A 17,480-nucleotide genomic window follows, 5' to 3' on the forward strand; every position below is an offset into this window, starting at 1 on the left:
TAATCTGCGGTTATTTAAAAAAAAAAAAAGAAGAAAAAAAAAAGGTGATTTTCAAAAACTTGCAGCAGGGGAGCATTTGTAGCTGAAGTTTTTAAAAAATATCACTGAATTGACATCTTACCCCCAATGACAGGGGGACATAGGGGGGCTGATTTTCTTTTTAACTACAGAACATAGAAAATCTGTTTTTACATATGTAGACACTAGTATTGTGCTGGAGATGAATATCAGGTTGACATGATTCGTGAAATGCCCCTTGAATACACTCTTATAAAAATAAAAATAAAAAGGGATATTCACTTTCGATGTCCATGTTTCCACAGAGGGTTCTATGGAGGTTCTATAACCCCAATAGGGTTCTTTTACAGAGACAGCAGTATAACCCCTAATTCACTCTACAGAGCCGAACCAAGTTGAGCTGTACTGCACTGGCCTGGTTACACATCCACCATAGTTCCTGAAAAAGTGCTGAAAGTGAAGGGAGAACATCTGAGCAAGCAGAGTACGGTTTGGCTCCACCCTGTAGTGTTTAAAGCCCTATGAGTGTATATTTCCCTGATTGCATTGCAGACCTAGATGTTGTAATATCTTCCATACTTATACATTCAAAAAACTTTGATCATGTGAAAAAAACACACAAAATGCAATAACTTCATTCAAGAACGTAATAATTGGATCAAAATGATATTACTTATGCTTGCCATTGGCTTACTTTATTCAGAGGGAACACTACAGAACACGTCAATGCAAGTGATACATTTTTATTCAGAAACAGGAAAACAATAACTAAATAATGTTCAAACGACAAAGGAGTATGAAATAACATCTTGGCACCTGAGCAAAGCCTCTTTCTGTACTCCAATGGGAGTCTGTAGGTCAGAAACTTGGAAGTTGAGAACATCGATGTCAGAGGCTCCGAACTTCGCCTCAACCATGACTCTCTCATACATATGGAACTGGACTTGCTTGTTTGTCATGGTGATCAAAGTTCTCAGGAAGCATTCTCTCAACACTGATCGTGTACGCTGCTCCTCTCGGATTTGGATGGAGTCTGTCCCTGTGTCTGTCGAGGCTGAAATAGTGGTTGAACACAGTGCGATGAAACGGGGTGAGCTCGGGTCAAATCCGCGGCTGTTCGGGTCAGGTCCTCGCGGCAGACGAAGCACAGACACCGGTGTCCTCATTTCGACGTGCGGCTCACTGAAATCACAAAGCAAGACATGAAAATAACACGACATGCACACTAAATAAGGGTATTTTCACATATAGTGCTCTTTAAAAAGAACCAAACTCACTATGTTTTCCAAACCTGCTTTACAACATTTGCAACAACCTCATGAATGTAACCTGCAAATAGCACTTATAGGCAGACCCCCATATCCTGCAGGTTTGCTTTGCCTGTACAACTACACGTTTCAGAAACCTGATTTAAAGCAGGTTTAATTTACCTGTAAATGTTTGCTTTACCTGCACACCCCTGATCAGGGTGGAAACTAAGTAGGCCACTTTTGAAGGCTACCCCTCAATTTCATGTGCTTTGAATCACATCTTCAGAACAGCTGAGGCCAGAGACATGATTCATCCACGTACACTTGGCAGACTCTCCCGATTAACGCAAGTAAACACTTAACCATGTTAAATGAACCCTTCCCAGTGAAAACTGGGCCAAAAGTCGCCCCATAAAAACCACTACCTTCTCCATAAAGAACCATTGCCTGCAGCGCTTCAAGAACCAATGCCTGTCTGTGGGTTGGATTAAGCTAGCAGTGTGTAGTTGATTGTTATGCAGATCAGAAACCCTATAAAAACAAAATATTAATTCCAAAATCACATTAACTATTATCCTTTCATTAAGATGGACTCAATTTAACTTGTGACTTGTTGACAACATTTTTTAAGAGTGTCATAGCAAAGGGTCTGAATACTTATGTAAATTAGATATTTCTGTATTTCATTTTTAATAAATTTGCTGAAATTTCTAAAACCGTTTTTTCGCTTTGTCATTATGGGGTATTGTGTGTGGATTGACAGCACCATTTATTTTTATTTAATCCATTTTAAATTGGATAAACAAAATGTGGAAAAGGTGAAGGGGTCTGAATACTTTCCAAAGCCAGTGAGTGTGCATGTGTATATAAATAAAGATATTATAAAACAAATTATCTTGTGGATAAATATACATATGAACGTGTCTGTCCGTTTGTATGTCACAAAATTCTGTCTGCTCGTATGTCAGACTCTTCATCTCCGACACCACTGAGACAATTTTGATGAAACTTGGGTGAATGATGCACCTTGCAATACAGATGCGGCATTTACAAAATTACACTGATTGGCCCAATTTTGACAAAACTACGCTGAAAGAGGTGCTCATCTTGATTCCCTTTCTTTGAAGTCTAAAAACCAAGTCAGAAATCTGGGTGTTATTATTGACTCAGATCTAAATGTTAACACCCACATCAAGTCTATAACAAAATCGGCCTATTATCATCTTAAAAATATAGCAAGAACTAGAGGATACATGCTCAAACAAAACGTGAATTAGTTTTTCATTTCCAGTAGGTTAGACTACTGTAATAGTCTTTTCTTATGCCTCCCCAAAAAAGAACTTCCGTAGTTACAGCTCATTCAGAATGCTGCTGGAGTTCTAACAAGGACTAAGAAAGCTTAACATATTACACCAGTTCTGAAGTCTCTGCAATGGCTACCAGTGTGTTATAGAATTGACTTCAAAATACTATTACTTGTCTATAAATCACCTAATGGTTTAGGGCCAAAATACATCTCTGACTTGCTTCCACACTATGAACCCTCTAGACTTCTTAGGTCATCAGGGACCAGTCTACTAACTGTTCTCAGGACTAAAACAAACAATGTGTTTATTTGAGTAGGGACAGATGCAATAACATCGACATATTGAAATTTCAACAAGGCTGTCTGTCCCTAACCCTAAATAAAAAAAATTATAAACAAGATTTTTTTTTTGAATTTATTAAAATGTTGCAAATTCTTAAAGTCATCTGGAAGCAAGTTCCAGAGACATACTCCCTAAACAGAGAAGATTGATTGAGCAAGTGCTGTCTTACATATTGGAACTCAACAGTTGCATCTAGTGGCATCCCGAGTATGTGTACCTTGCAAGCATTTAAAAAAACAAAATGACATTAAGAAATGTACAAAAGCTGTAAAAACGAAGCAAATCATGTTTCTTTAGCACATGGCAGTGATGATGCCTTATCAGCTTTTTGTCTAAAATGTTCTAAACTCTGTTGTAGAGTGGTTCAATAGATTTGTTTACTGTGAGTTTAGCTTGAGTCCATGTTGTCATGCAGTAAGATATTCCTGCTCTAAGACCCAACCTCAACAATCTCTTCCGATGGGCCAAATTACTGTAATCTCTCTGTGATGTTTACAGGCCCTTGGAATGTTTGAATCTCTACTCAAGTGTCATTTGACTGATGGCGACAGGATAATGTCTGATTGGTTCTCCCATACAACAGCTCTTGATTTGAATACTATGGTTGGAAGTCAGGTATAAAACAGAATGTTGAAGAGCACATTCTCTTTCTTTGTTTTCTGGTCAGAGGTCCCAGCTGTTGTTCTGTGAGTACAGTGTCAGACCATAGGTCAGTATCAGACCAATGTTCTCCCTCTGTCTATCATTTACCATGAGGATAGAATGTAACATTTATGATGCATTTGCCTTGTAATAATTGTATTTTACATTGCCATTCACAATGACAATGACTTTACAATGCCTCATTTGATTTATTCTCACTTGAACATTCTTGCTCTAAGACCCAAACTCAAACTCTTGAAGCTATTGCTTGCATCACTTTCTACAGTTCCAATACTGATCTCTGAATGACTAAAATTCATGGCAAGGTCCTCAACAGATTGAATAAAGAATTATTAATTGCTTCCATATCATGGCACTATTACCTTTGGCATCTGAGATAACCCTCATGTAATGTTTTTCTTTTTTAAGTTCCTTAACCACACTATTCCTCAATGCATTTGTATCTTTGCAAATCAACACTATTCTGACTTTTTACAAACGTCTTCAAAGCACGATCTCTCCGTTTCATTAATTGCCTTATGGAGTCACCTAACCAGGGCAGTTGTGCTTTTCCATGAGTACCCTTTCCCTCTCTTTAGATACTTATTGACAATTTGTCCTAGAGAGATCATCATTTTGTTACAACAAGAATTGGTATCATCATTGATAGTCTTCAATTCCCTCTCAGACTGTGGCAAATATTTCTTTGGAATGTAGCACTTAATTGGCTTTTGATTCAGGTGGTAATAACCAGGAAGACGTTTTTTGAGATATTTGCACATAAACTAAGCTAATATTGTGATCAGAGTCACAGTTACTAAATTGTATATTTTTGTAATTCGATTCTCTCTGTTTGTGAATATCAGATTTATCTGTGTCTAGCTGTTTCTGGTTATTCTGGTGGGCCAATGAACCATTTGACAGAAATCTAGACATCTTTTGACATGACTGCTTTAAGCCTCTTTTTGCCAGGTTTGTCAATCCAGCTGATATTAAAATCAATAAAAAACATTCAGATTTGGGTTTAAAAGATGTAAGTATTTCTTCTAATTTTACATAGCATTGTAAATCACATGCAGGGGGATTATACATAACTAACAAATGCATAAATGACTATGCTTAACTTTGTAGCCAATCACTACCAAGTGTATTGTTGCTTGGTAAATACCACAAAAAACACATGGCACTCAAGGTGGTGAGTGTTGCGCACATTCTCTGGCAATGAGTGTAACTCACTTGATGCATTTGTCCTCCAAATATTCCTTTTGGCTTTACTCTCACATCCCAGACCACTTTAGCATAATTTACCATTTGGAATAATAACGGTTTCCTCTGTTTTGATATAGCATTGTTCTGCCAGACTCTGATGTTCACCCATATTGGACGTTAAAAATGTGTTTTTCAAACTGTGCAATGTTCCAGTTACTTATCTTAAAAGGGGTCATGATGTAAATAGAATAAGGTGTTTTGTGAAGACACATATGATCTTAATGCTAATTATTTAGAAAGTAAAGTAATCAAAAAAATAAGTCATATGTAATAATAAAAAAAATCTAAGTAGTTTGGAACAAATGATGTTCAGCAAATGTCTAACTTCATTCAATTCAGTTGCATAACTATTACTGTGAAAATGGGGTGGGGAGTGCAGTCCTCTCTATGTGGGGGCCAGTGGTGGTGGGGGGTGTGGTCCTCTATAGGTGGGGGCCAGTGGTGGTGGGGGGTGTGGTCCTCTATAGGTGGGGGCCAGTGGTGCTGGGGGGTGGGGTCCTCTATAGGTGGGGGCCAGTGGTGCTGGGGGGTGTGGTCCTCTACAGGTGGGGGCCAGTGGTGCTGGGGGGTGGGGTCCTCTATGGGTGGGGGGCCATGTGCTGGGGGGACTATGCGTAAAAAGTCTTGAAGTACTTTAGCCCCACAGTAGTTGTGTACTTTTGGAGTGTAGCTCCAAAAGAAGCAAACATGCTTCAGTGTCCGATTACTTACGCAGGTATATGCAGGTATTTCCGATGACAGCAGGCTGCTCAGTTCGGTTCACCTCAGAGGGGTCTGAGTTCATTTGGAGCATTCACATATGTATGAAAGGATGAAAGGCTGAAAGGGACCATGGGGGGGAAAAACCCAAGACACCCAGTCCTGAACCTAGCTGTAACTGCAACCTAAGTCTGCATCATATAAAAACACACCGCCGCACTCTATCGCTGAATAAAAACCTGATTCAAGATACCCCACTTGTTTGTTGTGTTGTTCTTTATTGCGGAAAGTTAGGGTCAATTTTAACTAAAAAATACTCACCAGAAGTGATGTTTGTTCATTTGGTTTCTGTGGCGGTGGTGTATTTAGTGCCGGCTCATGCAAGCACACGCTACCTCGAGGAGAAAGCGTGCGCTACGCTAGCATTAGCCGGGACCAGCAATACACTACCACCACCGGAAAAACGGATCAAACATCTCAGTTCCCATCGTATTGCACACTTCGTTCGTGCCAAAGCTCATCGCTGGCTAAATGGTGGTCCACTGACCCCTCCGGCAAGGTAGCACTGCATTTCATAACTAGCTTATAACTAGCTATCCTAGCTAAACAGGCAGGGACAATGATTTAATGAATGGGAAGTGTCCAGCTGCAAGGTGATTGAAAACAAAGTACCGACAACTGGTCAGACGTCTTTTAGGTGGATATACAATTAAAAGCGTTCATTTGCGAGGCTTACCGATTTGTAGTGGAAAGGACGAATTGTTTCCTGGAGGCTGTGTAGCTAAGAGGAGTAACACATTTTAATGTTTTTGTCCTTCCATTATATGTTACCCAGGAGCTAGTGGTTCCACTCTATTTGATTCCGCCCTACTATTCTAAGATATATGCTGCCCTCTAGTGATGAGGGAGCCGTCAAAGGATATGACTCGGACTGAACCACTATCCAGGACGTCCTGTGTGAGACGTGTGAACGACCTGTTGTTTTGGCCTCCTCTAGTCCTACTACACTTAATCTCGACCCAGACTTTACAGCAAGTAGGCTTATGCAATATTCGGAAGCACACAGTTTGTCTCTGCGAAATGATGCTACCTGATGGGCCCTCCCAGCCCACTATAGACATAATGTAAAGTACTCTGCTTATTTTGGCTCTACTCTCCAAAAGATTGGATTTGAAATTAGGCAATTAGTATGAGGTTAAAGTAGAGATGCTCAGCTTTTATGTGATGGTATTTGTGTACATATTGGTTTAACCATTCAGAAATTACAACACTTGTTCTGCTTTTTGAGGATTACTAGTGGTTTGCACCTTCCAATGAAGCCTCTGTAGTTCTCAACCATAATCCTATGGTTTTGGTTAATTTTTTTAGTTGATTTTCCAGTCTAATAAAGGCTTACTTGACTTTCATTGACACCGCTTTGGCCCTCATGTTGACAGACACCAATAGCAGACTCCAAAGGTAAAGCCTAGAATACTAGACATTGACAGCTCTCTTATGCCTGCACAAATGATGTGACGGGATACACCTGACTCACCAGAAACACCTGTCAATCTTATGGATACCCTGAAATAGGACTATGCATAAAAAGTGTTGCCATTTCTGAATGGTGAAACCAATCTGTACACAAATACCATCAAATTAAAAGATGAAAATCTCTACTTTAACCTCACAGTAACTGTTTGATTTCAAATTCAACCTTTTGGAGTGTAGCCAAAAGAAGATTTTTGTTTTCAATGTTCCATTACTTAAGCAGGGCACTGTATTTGATCATAACGGCAGCAGTTGTTGCCTGTCAGGGATAATCCCTAATCCTAATCCTAATAACCCCATCCTCTATACATATGCAGAAGTAGGCCTAATGTATGGCTAAAACATGGAATGACCAATGTTCCATACATTGATCGCCTCCGTTGTCTGGGACAATTACTGATTAAATCATGGAACAAATCTCTTTGATAGGGTATAAAATAAAATAGGAGAATATCTTAAACATTTTATACTGTAGAAAACTGAATATACGTCTGGAGAGCCTTACTCACAAACTAAAAAGATGGTTGTTAGAATCTTCCTGAAATTCCACTTATTCAATCCATGGTAATATTGGGAGGAGAAAATAATATAAACTAGCATACAATAGGCCTATGCAAATCCACCCCCATACTGCATGATGGCCTACACTGATCATTGTAACCGTACGCATCGCAATCTTAACAGGTTCAAACAATGCGCTACACAATGATCCCGCAGTGCATTTATTTTTAATACTATACACTACTGCCAGTGACTATAAGTAGGCCTACAATAGGCTACTGTAATAATAACCATATAGTCCTAAAAGCGTTTACAGAGAAGAAACAAAAGCGTATGATATTATATACATCAGTGCATGCAGGCAACTGTAAAACTACACTGACATGGCAGGTAATTATGGTTCTGACTGGGGGTTGCGAGAGATAAAGGACAATTGCCTATTTATTTCGCTCTTGCAAATTCAAAACAATAGAAAAGTCGCGACCTCACTACATTGAGACGAGAAGCAGGTTAAATTTGGCGCGCCATTGTAGGCTTGTTGCGTGCTTAGATTATGATATCATAGACCCATTGTGGTTACATTTGTTGTCTACAACTGATAATATGGTCATTTTATTTTATAGAGATCTATTGATCTCTGTTATGACAACATCAAAAATGCCTACAAATTTATTTAAAAAAAAACACTTATAATGACCATAATGCAATACACCTTATTCCATCATGTCGTACCAAACTAAAAAGGGCAGGTACAACATTTTAAACTATCAGGAAATGGGACAACAATGCAGAAGAAACACTCAGAGACTGCTTTGATGGCACAGATAGGTCTGTGTTTTTACATAAAACATAAACATTTACATTTTACATTTAAGACATTTAGCAGACGCCTTTACTTTTACTTTTGTTTAAGTAAGTGAATCATCTATACATCAGTCATCATAAGAAACACAAATCTCAGGTTTATGAGATACTTCATGAATATATATGAATATCTATCTATATAGATAGATAGATATATATATATAGATATATCTTTTACCTTTTTAGAAAAGCTCTTCAAAGTCATGTTATTCCTTATAATTCCTATCGATAGCTTAAATTACCTCGTCTTTTATTGTTGTTTTTTGTCAGTTTGCCCAACCTTAAGTGGGGCAATTTTGAAACTACTTTGAAAGTGCAAAACACAAATACTGATCGTTCTATGCAGCGTCTTCACTTTTAAGGTTGCATGATAATTAATGTAGAAATTATTTTATGTGGCGCTGTAAATGAAATAGGGATGGCAACCCCAGTATATGGGAGGTGGAAAGGAAATCTCTGAAAAGGCACACATAAAACAATAACATGCAGGATGTTTTCAGCTCAGACAACAAGAATGACATAAGAACTTTAATTTAATTTCCACACAACCTTCTCTGTACAGTGCCTTTCAATCGATTGATCTCTTGAATGACCGATATATGCCACTACATCAGTATATCATGTCACAAATACATTGAGAAAAGTAATTTCAAATGTGTATTCCCTTTGTAAAATGTAGCATGCAAAAATACATCTATCGTCATATCAAAAACTGTATCAAATTTGGATAATGAATAGCGTGCTACTGTTCTTGTCGTTTTCTGGTTGCAACAAACAGCTTTAAATGGCAAAGGGCAAGAAAAGCCTCGCTGGTTTTATTGCGGCACTGCATAACATCACTTCAAGATGCAGATGTTAGATCCTTGATGATCACTCAGTGGCATCTATAAGCCAACTACGAACCACTAAAAACACTACTTATAGGTTTGCAAAGTTACAGGTAACCTATATTCAATTAATTAGATGACCTCCTACCAATGCTTAAATGTTAAATGAAAGTTGCCACAAGACGTGCTGGAGACCACAGGCCAGGGTACAGCTCAGAGTGATACCTGCCATGCATCTTACCTAACGTTGGCCCATCTACACTGCTCAGCAAATCATAACTCCAACTCAGACTTTAGTCATTATTGCTCTGCATACAACATCCCATCAACATGCCTCTTTCTTTCAATCCGCAGCCCACTATTTATACTACCAAAACATATTGCAGGAATATTGATAGTGATTCATTGCAAATCTAAATATCCATTTCATTGGTACATCAATATATCATCCAGTCATGACTACAGCTTATATTGCCACACAAATGAGTCCCAACTCAGTGTCTGCTGAGCGTTCATTGGTTGTTTTAGTTACAGTATTACTACATTTTAAAAAGGGTGGATTTGCATGCGTACATAACAACATTGAGACTTGAACTCCCAATTACAAAATTTGGTCCCATGAACTTTAATGTACATACATTCAAAGTTCATCCATAATTACAAATTTTGCTTAACTAAAGGTTAAAGGAAGTAAAATGATAAAGTTTGTACACAGTATTGGCTTGTGTCAATTGGTCACTAAAATTGATCTTTGTCATCATAAATTAGGGATATACAACACTAGCACCCGAGACCGTTCTGAGGTAATTTTCCAAGTTGGTATATAAAAAGCCAAGTTGCTCTGAAGCCCTCAATGCTTTCGGAAAGATACAAAATACCTTGCATTATTAGTTATGGTGTCTTGCATGTTGCATGTAATTCAGCTATATGGCATTGGTTCGGTTTGGGGAAGCTCTACGAAAGTTCTCCGATTTCTTTTGCAACCGTACTTTCTCAGGATAGAGTCGCTGCGAGTCGATGGATGGATGGAGCCAAGCTCTGCGTGACGACGATCATAGTTCTCCAAATGAACGCAACCAAAAAAGACCTGATAAAATAAACTAAAATGTTGACTACTCAAAACAGAGTGAGATATGAGACCATCATACTGTAGCAGGGCCTGCAGAAGCCATCATACATATTTTTGGGGAATAAAAGAGCAACATCTAGACATAAGCTAAACAAACAAAAATACAAGAGAAGTCAACTCATAAACCATAACGGACAACGGTACGAGAAGCATCATTGTTATGGAGCCATTACGCGTATTAAAGGTTGTAGGGGGGGTTTAACGATAACCATAACATTTTCAGGCATTCCGCAAAAGGTGACAAACATTAATTGTTTCTGTTGGTTACTTGAGGAAAAAACTGTCGTCTGATGGGAATATGAATAGTAAAAGCTGAAGCCAAAATTAAACATACAATAAGATCACACGACACCGCAACTATGGTAACAGCTCCTCTATTACAGCACCTCAACAGGCAATACAAAGTAGGACCAATCTTCGCACCAGCTCAAATTCAATCTTTCTAGTAGATGCCAATTCAACGACTAACATGACTAATGTTCCATCAGTCTCATTCTTAGGGTCAATTTTTGCCAGAGAACAGACATCAGAAAACAAAGACAACTTCGACTTCTTACTATCCCAATTTGAGGGGTCAATAAGTTCAAGTTAATGAACATGCATAATACGCATATTACAGGTGGATACGTCATTTCTTAAAGTATATCAACACTCTGGCTTTCAGTACATTCAGTGTTACCTATTGTTACCTTTGAATTAAGAAAATAAGTTATACTCTACTATAAGGGGAGGTTAGCTCTTCAGGGGAAGATAGGAGAAAGGCAAAGAGAGGCATTACTGTGCCTATATATCTGACATTATACTTTTAGGAGATGTTTAGATGGTCAGCAGTAGGCTATAGGCCTACAATAGTGCAAACCCAGATTCACGTTTCATTTTGTTATTAACATTGTTTGCTTGAATGTCCTTCTGCAACACAGAGAAATATGGGTCATATGGAAAAGGCATCCATCTATACTATTCTTAGCCCATTTTGAATGGAGATTGACAACTGAACTGAGACGTCCATGTGGGGACCAGTTGAAGAAGTCATACAAACCAACAAAGGGTAAAGCCGAGCAATGACGACGTTAAACAATCTCTAAAACACTCCTAACAACTCGATTAAGCATGATGAAAAAAGATCAACAGACAATCCAATTGAATCCAATTCAATTGTTGCATTCAAGCAACAGCGGCACGTGAAATGTGCCTACTGGTGAGCTGAATTGGTCTATGATATCCATGATGATATGCCATTTAGTTAAACAAAACAGACCCCTCATAACCATACTCTTTCACAATTAAATGTGCCTTTTCCCTAAAAACTGTCAAGATCTGATCAGAGGGCACCCTTAAGCCTAGTTTTTATGCAAGTACTAGACTAGAAATGGTGCATGTATGATTTAAATGTGATTTCATTATTTACATCCTGGGCTTGCTATTGTTCAGGTCACTCTCAAATTAAGCACTTATCCCTCATTGGAATGACAACACACACACCCATGAGCATATCCATTCACTGGAAATAGATTAGCTTCAGATAAACTGTGTCCCCTAACGATGAAAAATGTACAGGTTGACAGATAATTCAACTACATCCTGATATGTAACTAGTTCTACCTGCATGGCCAGTGGCAACATTCCATGATGCATTTTTGCAGCTTGACTTCTCTATAAATGCTGTAGTTTCGGTGACCCCAGAAACAAGTACTAGGCCTACACATATTCATCGAAGAACCAATTTGCTGGATACTTTCCACACACTAGAGATAGACAGACAGACTACAAACAACCAGTAAGATATAGCCTAGCCTACATATTGAATGTCCAACAAAAGTCAAAATAAATGTCAGTTTCACAATGTTTTGCATATGCACTGTTACGCTTCACCATAGCTCAAAACTGAGATCATAACTAATGAACAGCAACATTTTATGGGGGGAGATTCAATGACAACCTATTGGCAGTTATTTCTGTAATAAAACATTAAAGGCATTATTCTCTGTAATATCACCCACTGCATGCTAGTTGGCTAGTTAGTATCCCTCTCGACCAATGGGTGTAAAAATGAATTTCTGAATTAGTAGTGCACGTACATTACGTGTATCCGGGACCAGTTGGTTAACAAGCTATGCAATGAGTTGGTGTGGTCTCACCAGACAAACTAGCCTGGTATTAAACAAAGTAAGCTTCATGATGAACATCCACCTGCCCTCATCACCTCTCCTCTCTAAAACAGAACAATCTGAACGTCCAACCATCTGAAACACACTAGACTCAACTCAAGCAATAGCTCCAAAAGTCACTTTATTTTAGTGCAAAAATAACATTGTTATCAAATGTTGTACAGGTCTGGTAATCTAAGGTGCTGGTATAAATAGGTAACTTAAAACATGATAAGCAGTATTAGAAACAAATTTAGGATGAACAAAGGATATGAGGTAAAATGATTTAGGAAACGGTGGAGTGAAAGATGAAGCGTTCAGCGTACTGAAACGAGAACATTCACATTTCATTGGACAAGCACATATTCTGCATTGATGAGGGTAGCCAATAGAAAAAGCTGAGTGACTGATTTGAGTTCCCACAATAATACCATCAACTCAAGTTCTATCCTAAAAATCTACCTAAATAAAAAATTGTGAGATAACGATCCAAATTAGTGATACTTTTCATGAACTCTATATGTGTCTATGGGAATATAGCGGTACATGTTGTACATTTAAAATGTCAAGCCAAGGGTTAAAATAAGAGACAATACCCATAGTCAAATTCAGATTTTTGGTGGTGAGCTGCTATGACTTTCATTACCCTTTTCTTTACTGACATGTTACTTGCGAACATACCTACATATGCAACATGTCTATATTCAAAGATATGCAATACGCTTCTTTAAGTCAGATTGTATTGTTATCCAGCATTGGTTTCTAAACTTCCCATATCCATCTCAAATAAAAAAAAGGTGCTAAAAATGCTGTTCCATTGGCATGTAGAAAAAAAGGAAAAAGCCAAAAGCTTTGTACGACCAACAAATACTTTCCTAACAATTTGGTCTTACAGCTCAATGCTAAAGATCCCAAGACTTTCAAGCCACTTTTTTCTTGAAAAAACATTTAGAACATGCTTCAGGATAGCTTACAAAAACTAGGATTACAGAATGCAGGTTCACTGTCCCACATGTCAAACGTTGAAAAACGTTGAACCTCAATGCAAGACTCAAGCGATGCCTATCAGATAGATATATCACGTGTAATTATGAGGAAATGACCAGCAGTGTGATGTTACCATAACACTTGAACAGGTAACAAGAGGTAGAACACACAGCCATTTCCACACAATTGCACCTCCATGGTGGAGAGAGATCGATCAGATGCCGCTGTCACAAGTCTTTGGGCCTTTGTGACCAGCTCTCAGGCTCACATATATATACACCTTTTTGCCCGGGAAACACATGATCTTATCAGTGGCAAACTTTAGCTGGCCCTTGGTTGGTCTTCAGACAGTTCAGGGCCCCTGGGTTCCTAGAAGGAGAAAACGCCCCTAATCCAACCATTCTCACGGTTCTATATCCTATGGGGGTTGTTGCTAAAACTAATTTCACAAACACCAGAACACCTTGGCATCTCACCCACGCCTCATTGGGCAAACAACAACACCCATACACCTTTTGCCCGGGAAACACGTGATCTTGTCAGTGACACCCCCGCGACATGGGTCATACCCTTGTTTGAAACTAAACATTTTTAAAAATTTAACCATTTTTTTAATTCCCCATTTTATTAACCCTAACCCTTCATTATTGAACACTTATTTTTATTAACCCTAACCCTTCATTAATTGCACATTTTAACCCTCAGTATTGAACTTTTATTTTAAGCCTCATATGCAATTTTGACATAGATGTATGTATGCAGCATAAAGTCATCGCCACACATCACACAGCCCTTATCAGTGACAAACTTTAGCTGGACCTCGGTTGGTCTTCAGACAGTTCAGGGCCCCTGGGATTCCCCTAATCCATCCATTCTCACGGTTCTATATCCTATGGGGGGTGACCACATCCTCATAAAAATGTCAAGTTGTTAAAACTAATTTCACAAACACCAGAACACCTTGGCATCTCACCCACGTCTCATTGGGCAATAAACAACCGTCCAATTCCCACACCATCCTTGTAGACGACATTTTAGACACTGTCATATAGCGACAACTACTACAGATCTCACACAGGCTCATATATATATACACCTTTTGCCCGGGAAACACGTGATCTTGTCAGTGACACCCCCGCGACATGGGTCATACCCACGTTTGAAACTAAACATTTTTAAAAATTTAACCATTTTTTAATCCCCGATTTTATTAACCCTAACCCTTCATTATTGAACACATTACTACCACTAGAGTAGCAGCCTAACCATTTTTTAATTGCCTTTTTTTTTAATTGCACATTTTAACCCTCAGTATTGAACTTTTATTTTAAGCCTCATATGCAATTTTGACAGATGTATGTATGCAGCATAAAGTCATCGCCACACATCACACAGCCCTTATCAGTGACAAACTTTAGCTGGACCTCGGTTGGTCTTCAGACAGTTCAGGGCCCCTGGGATTCCCCTAATCCATCCATTCTCACGGTTCTATATCCTATGGGGGGTGACCACATCCTCATAAAAATGTCAAGTTGTTAAAACTAATTTCACAAACACCAGAACACCTTGGCATCTCACCCACGTCTCATTGTGCAAGCATCAACAGCCCACCACATCCGCCCCAAAGGGGCGGGACTTATAATTTTCAAGTATTATTTTTGATGATTAAATTTATGTGACGTCATCACCTTTTGTCACAAAGTGTATACTATATTCTCTATAATGCTAGAATAATTACTTTTTTAATTTATTTTTTTATTTACAATTGAAAAATTGTACAGGGGGGTAGTGGGGATGAAGAGGTCTTTATGAGGGGCAGTCAAAATGTAGTCTGAAAAGATGGGTCTTTAGTCTACGGCGGAAGATAGGTATTGACTCTGCAGTCCTGACAGCAGTGGGAAGCCTATTCCACCAGCGGGGCGCCAGGACAGTGAAAAGCCGTGACCGGAATAGTGCGACTGCTGCATCCACGTAGAGGCGGCGGTGCCAGGCAGCCAGCCGAGGTGGAAGAGCAGAGTGATCAGGCAGGGCTTTGGGGGCTGACCATTGCTTGCAAGTTCTCCTTACTGTTCTGAGCATCAATGGCAAAATACAACTTCTCCAACAATTATATCATGGCTATAAAGCAATATTCTGTCTGTGAGTTATGATGATGCCCAGATGATGATGATGATGCCCAGATGATGATGATGATGATGATAATGATGATGATGTTCCCTTTGCCACCCGGTAGGCAAGCACCAGGGTCTTGAATCTGATGCGAGCTGCTATCGGGAGCTAGTGAAGGGTCCGCAGGAGGGGGAGACATAAACACCTTAGATGAGACTGTGGAGGTAGTAACAGACTATATCAAGTTCTTTGATGAGGCAGTTTTACCATCAAATACAGTAAACGTGTTTTTCAATAAGCCTTGGATAACTAAGGAACTAAAAACAACTTTAAATGACAAAAGGAGAGTACATGCCACAGGAGACAAGGTCGAATCAAAACATGATAAAATCAAATTGAACAAGCAAATTAAGGATGCAAAAAGGGTTAATTAAAACAAGGTGGAATGTCTATTTAAAATAGAAACCAAGAACTAATACTATAAATACTATAAACAGTATAAACAATATGAACAGTATAAGCAGTAAGCATATAAGTAAGCAATATAAATAGCAGATGGATGATTATGTGTGTGCATATGTGTTAAGATGACAGTGCATGTGTGAGTGACTTGAGGGGGGCACTGGTGGGGTCATCGTTGATGATTCTGATGGCGTGGGGGAAGAAACTCAGCCTTAGCCTCTCTGTTCTTGCTGCATGACAGCGGAGCCGTTTTCCTGACCGCAGCGGCTGGAACAGTCCATGTTTCGGGTGGTCTGGTTCCTTCATAATCCTGTACATGAGACTGGGAAGAAGTGGGATTTGGAAGTACACCCACCCAGGTTCTCATGCATTACTCTGAGTCACTTCCTGCGATTTCTGCAGGCACCGTCCGGTCTCTTTCGCTTCCCCCGCACGATTTTATTGAGTAGCATGTGACATTCCTTTGTGCTTGTAATGTGTTTCACACATTGTCCTTTGTTGGGAATGATATTTATGGAGAGGGGCAGCGAGATATTCTTGGACGGTAAGGCGCGTCACGGGCACCATTCTCCCATGTTGTCCTTGACGCACGTTAACGTATGGTTAAAACTTACAGTCATACGTTGCTTTGAAACTGATAAATTGGTTATTTTGTTGATTCTCATTCTTCATATGTGCATTAATGTGATGTTATGCGCTAGATAAAGGTTTTGTTAATATAGAACGACATAATCGTGATCAGGTTCTCCCATTTAATGTCTAATGTTCACATGCATCGTTAACGACACGTAGAGTGAGTCATCAGCTTCAGATATTGGCCTGAGCGTAAACTCCTCGCAATCCGCTTTATCTTAACTTGAGAGCATGGTAAAAATAGCATTTTCGGTATTCTTAATGGAATCTAGGATCTGATATGATCGATTGTCTGTCACACAGGGATGAGCAAAGCATTATCAATCATTATCTTTTGGAGTCATATAACGTACTGTTAACTTGTGTTAGTTGGTCGTTCGATCATGTCCATAACTGTTAGAAGTAATCATTGGAAATAAATGTATGTCTTATGTTTGACCCGTCCTCTATTCTTCAGTGGTTTATTTTCTTATTCTATAATGGTAGTCAGTGCACAGATCACACAGTTACAGGACCATCAGTACAGGAGCATCCAACTACCTATTACTTTGTCAGTACAGTGGGCCAGTGTTTAAAAGGTTCATACCGCCATCGCAGCAGTGGTCTACCTCAATGCCACTGCCGCAGCAGACACACATTGTGAGGTGGTGACAAGAGCTGTGAAGGATGTTTGAAAAGATCCATCATTCTAATCGCTCAAATAAAAAGAGAGAGAGAGAATGGTTGGTGAAGGTTTGCCTTATCAGCTTGCCTTATCGGGTGGA

General features: G+C 39.1%; 1 protein-coding gene across 2 annotated transcripts; it reads right to left on the reverse strand.

The window, feature by feature from the left end:
• Positions 1 to 399: 399 nt before the first annotated feature.
• gemin7 (gem (nuclear organelle) associated protein 7) lies at positions 400 to 6,403 on the reverse strand. Of its 2 annotated transcripts, none has more exons than XM_083666052.1 (2): positions 6,264 to 6,403; positions 400 to 1,200 (listed from the first exon to the last, which is right to left on the reverse strand). In XM_083666052.1, the coding sequence occupies exon 2, from the start codon at positions 1,182 to 1,184 to the stop codon at positions 798 to 800; it is 387 nt and encodes a 128-aa protein (XP_083522178.1). In that variant the 5' UTR covers positions 1,185 to 1,200; positions 6,264 to 6,403; the 3' UTR covers positions 400 to 797. The 2 variants fall into 2 exon arrangements, with proteins under 2 accessions (XP_083522178.1, XP_083522177.1); XM_083666051.1 differs by lacking the exon at positions 6,264 to 6,403 and adding an exon at positions 5,849 to 5,917.
• Positions 6,404 to 17,480: the final 11,077 nt, after the last annotated feature.

The sequence above is a fragment of the Argentina silus genome (assembly GCF_951799395.1).
Source record: "Argentina silus genome assembly, chromosome: 3".
Taxonomy (NCBI): domain Eukaryota; kingdom Metazoa; phylum Chordata; class Actinopteri; order Argentiniformes; family Argentinidae; genus Argentina; species Argentina silus.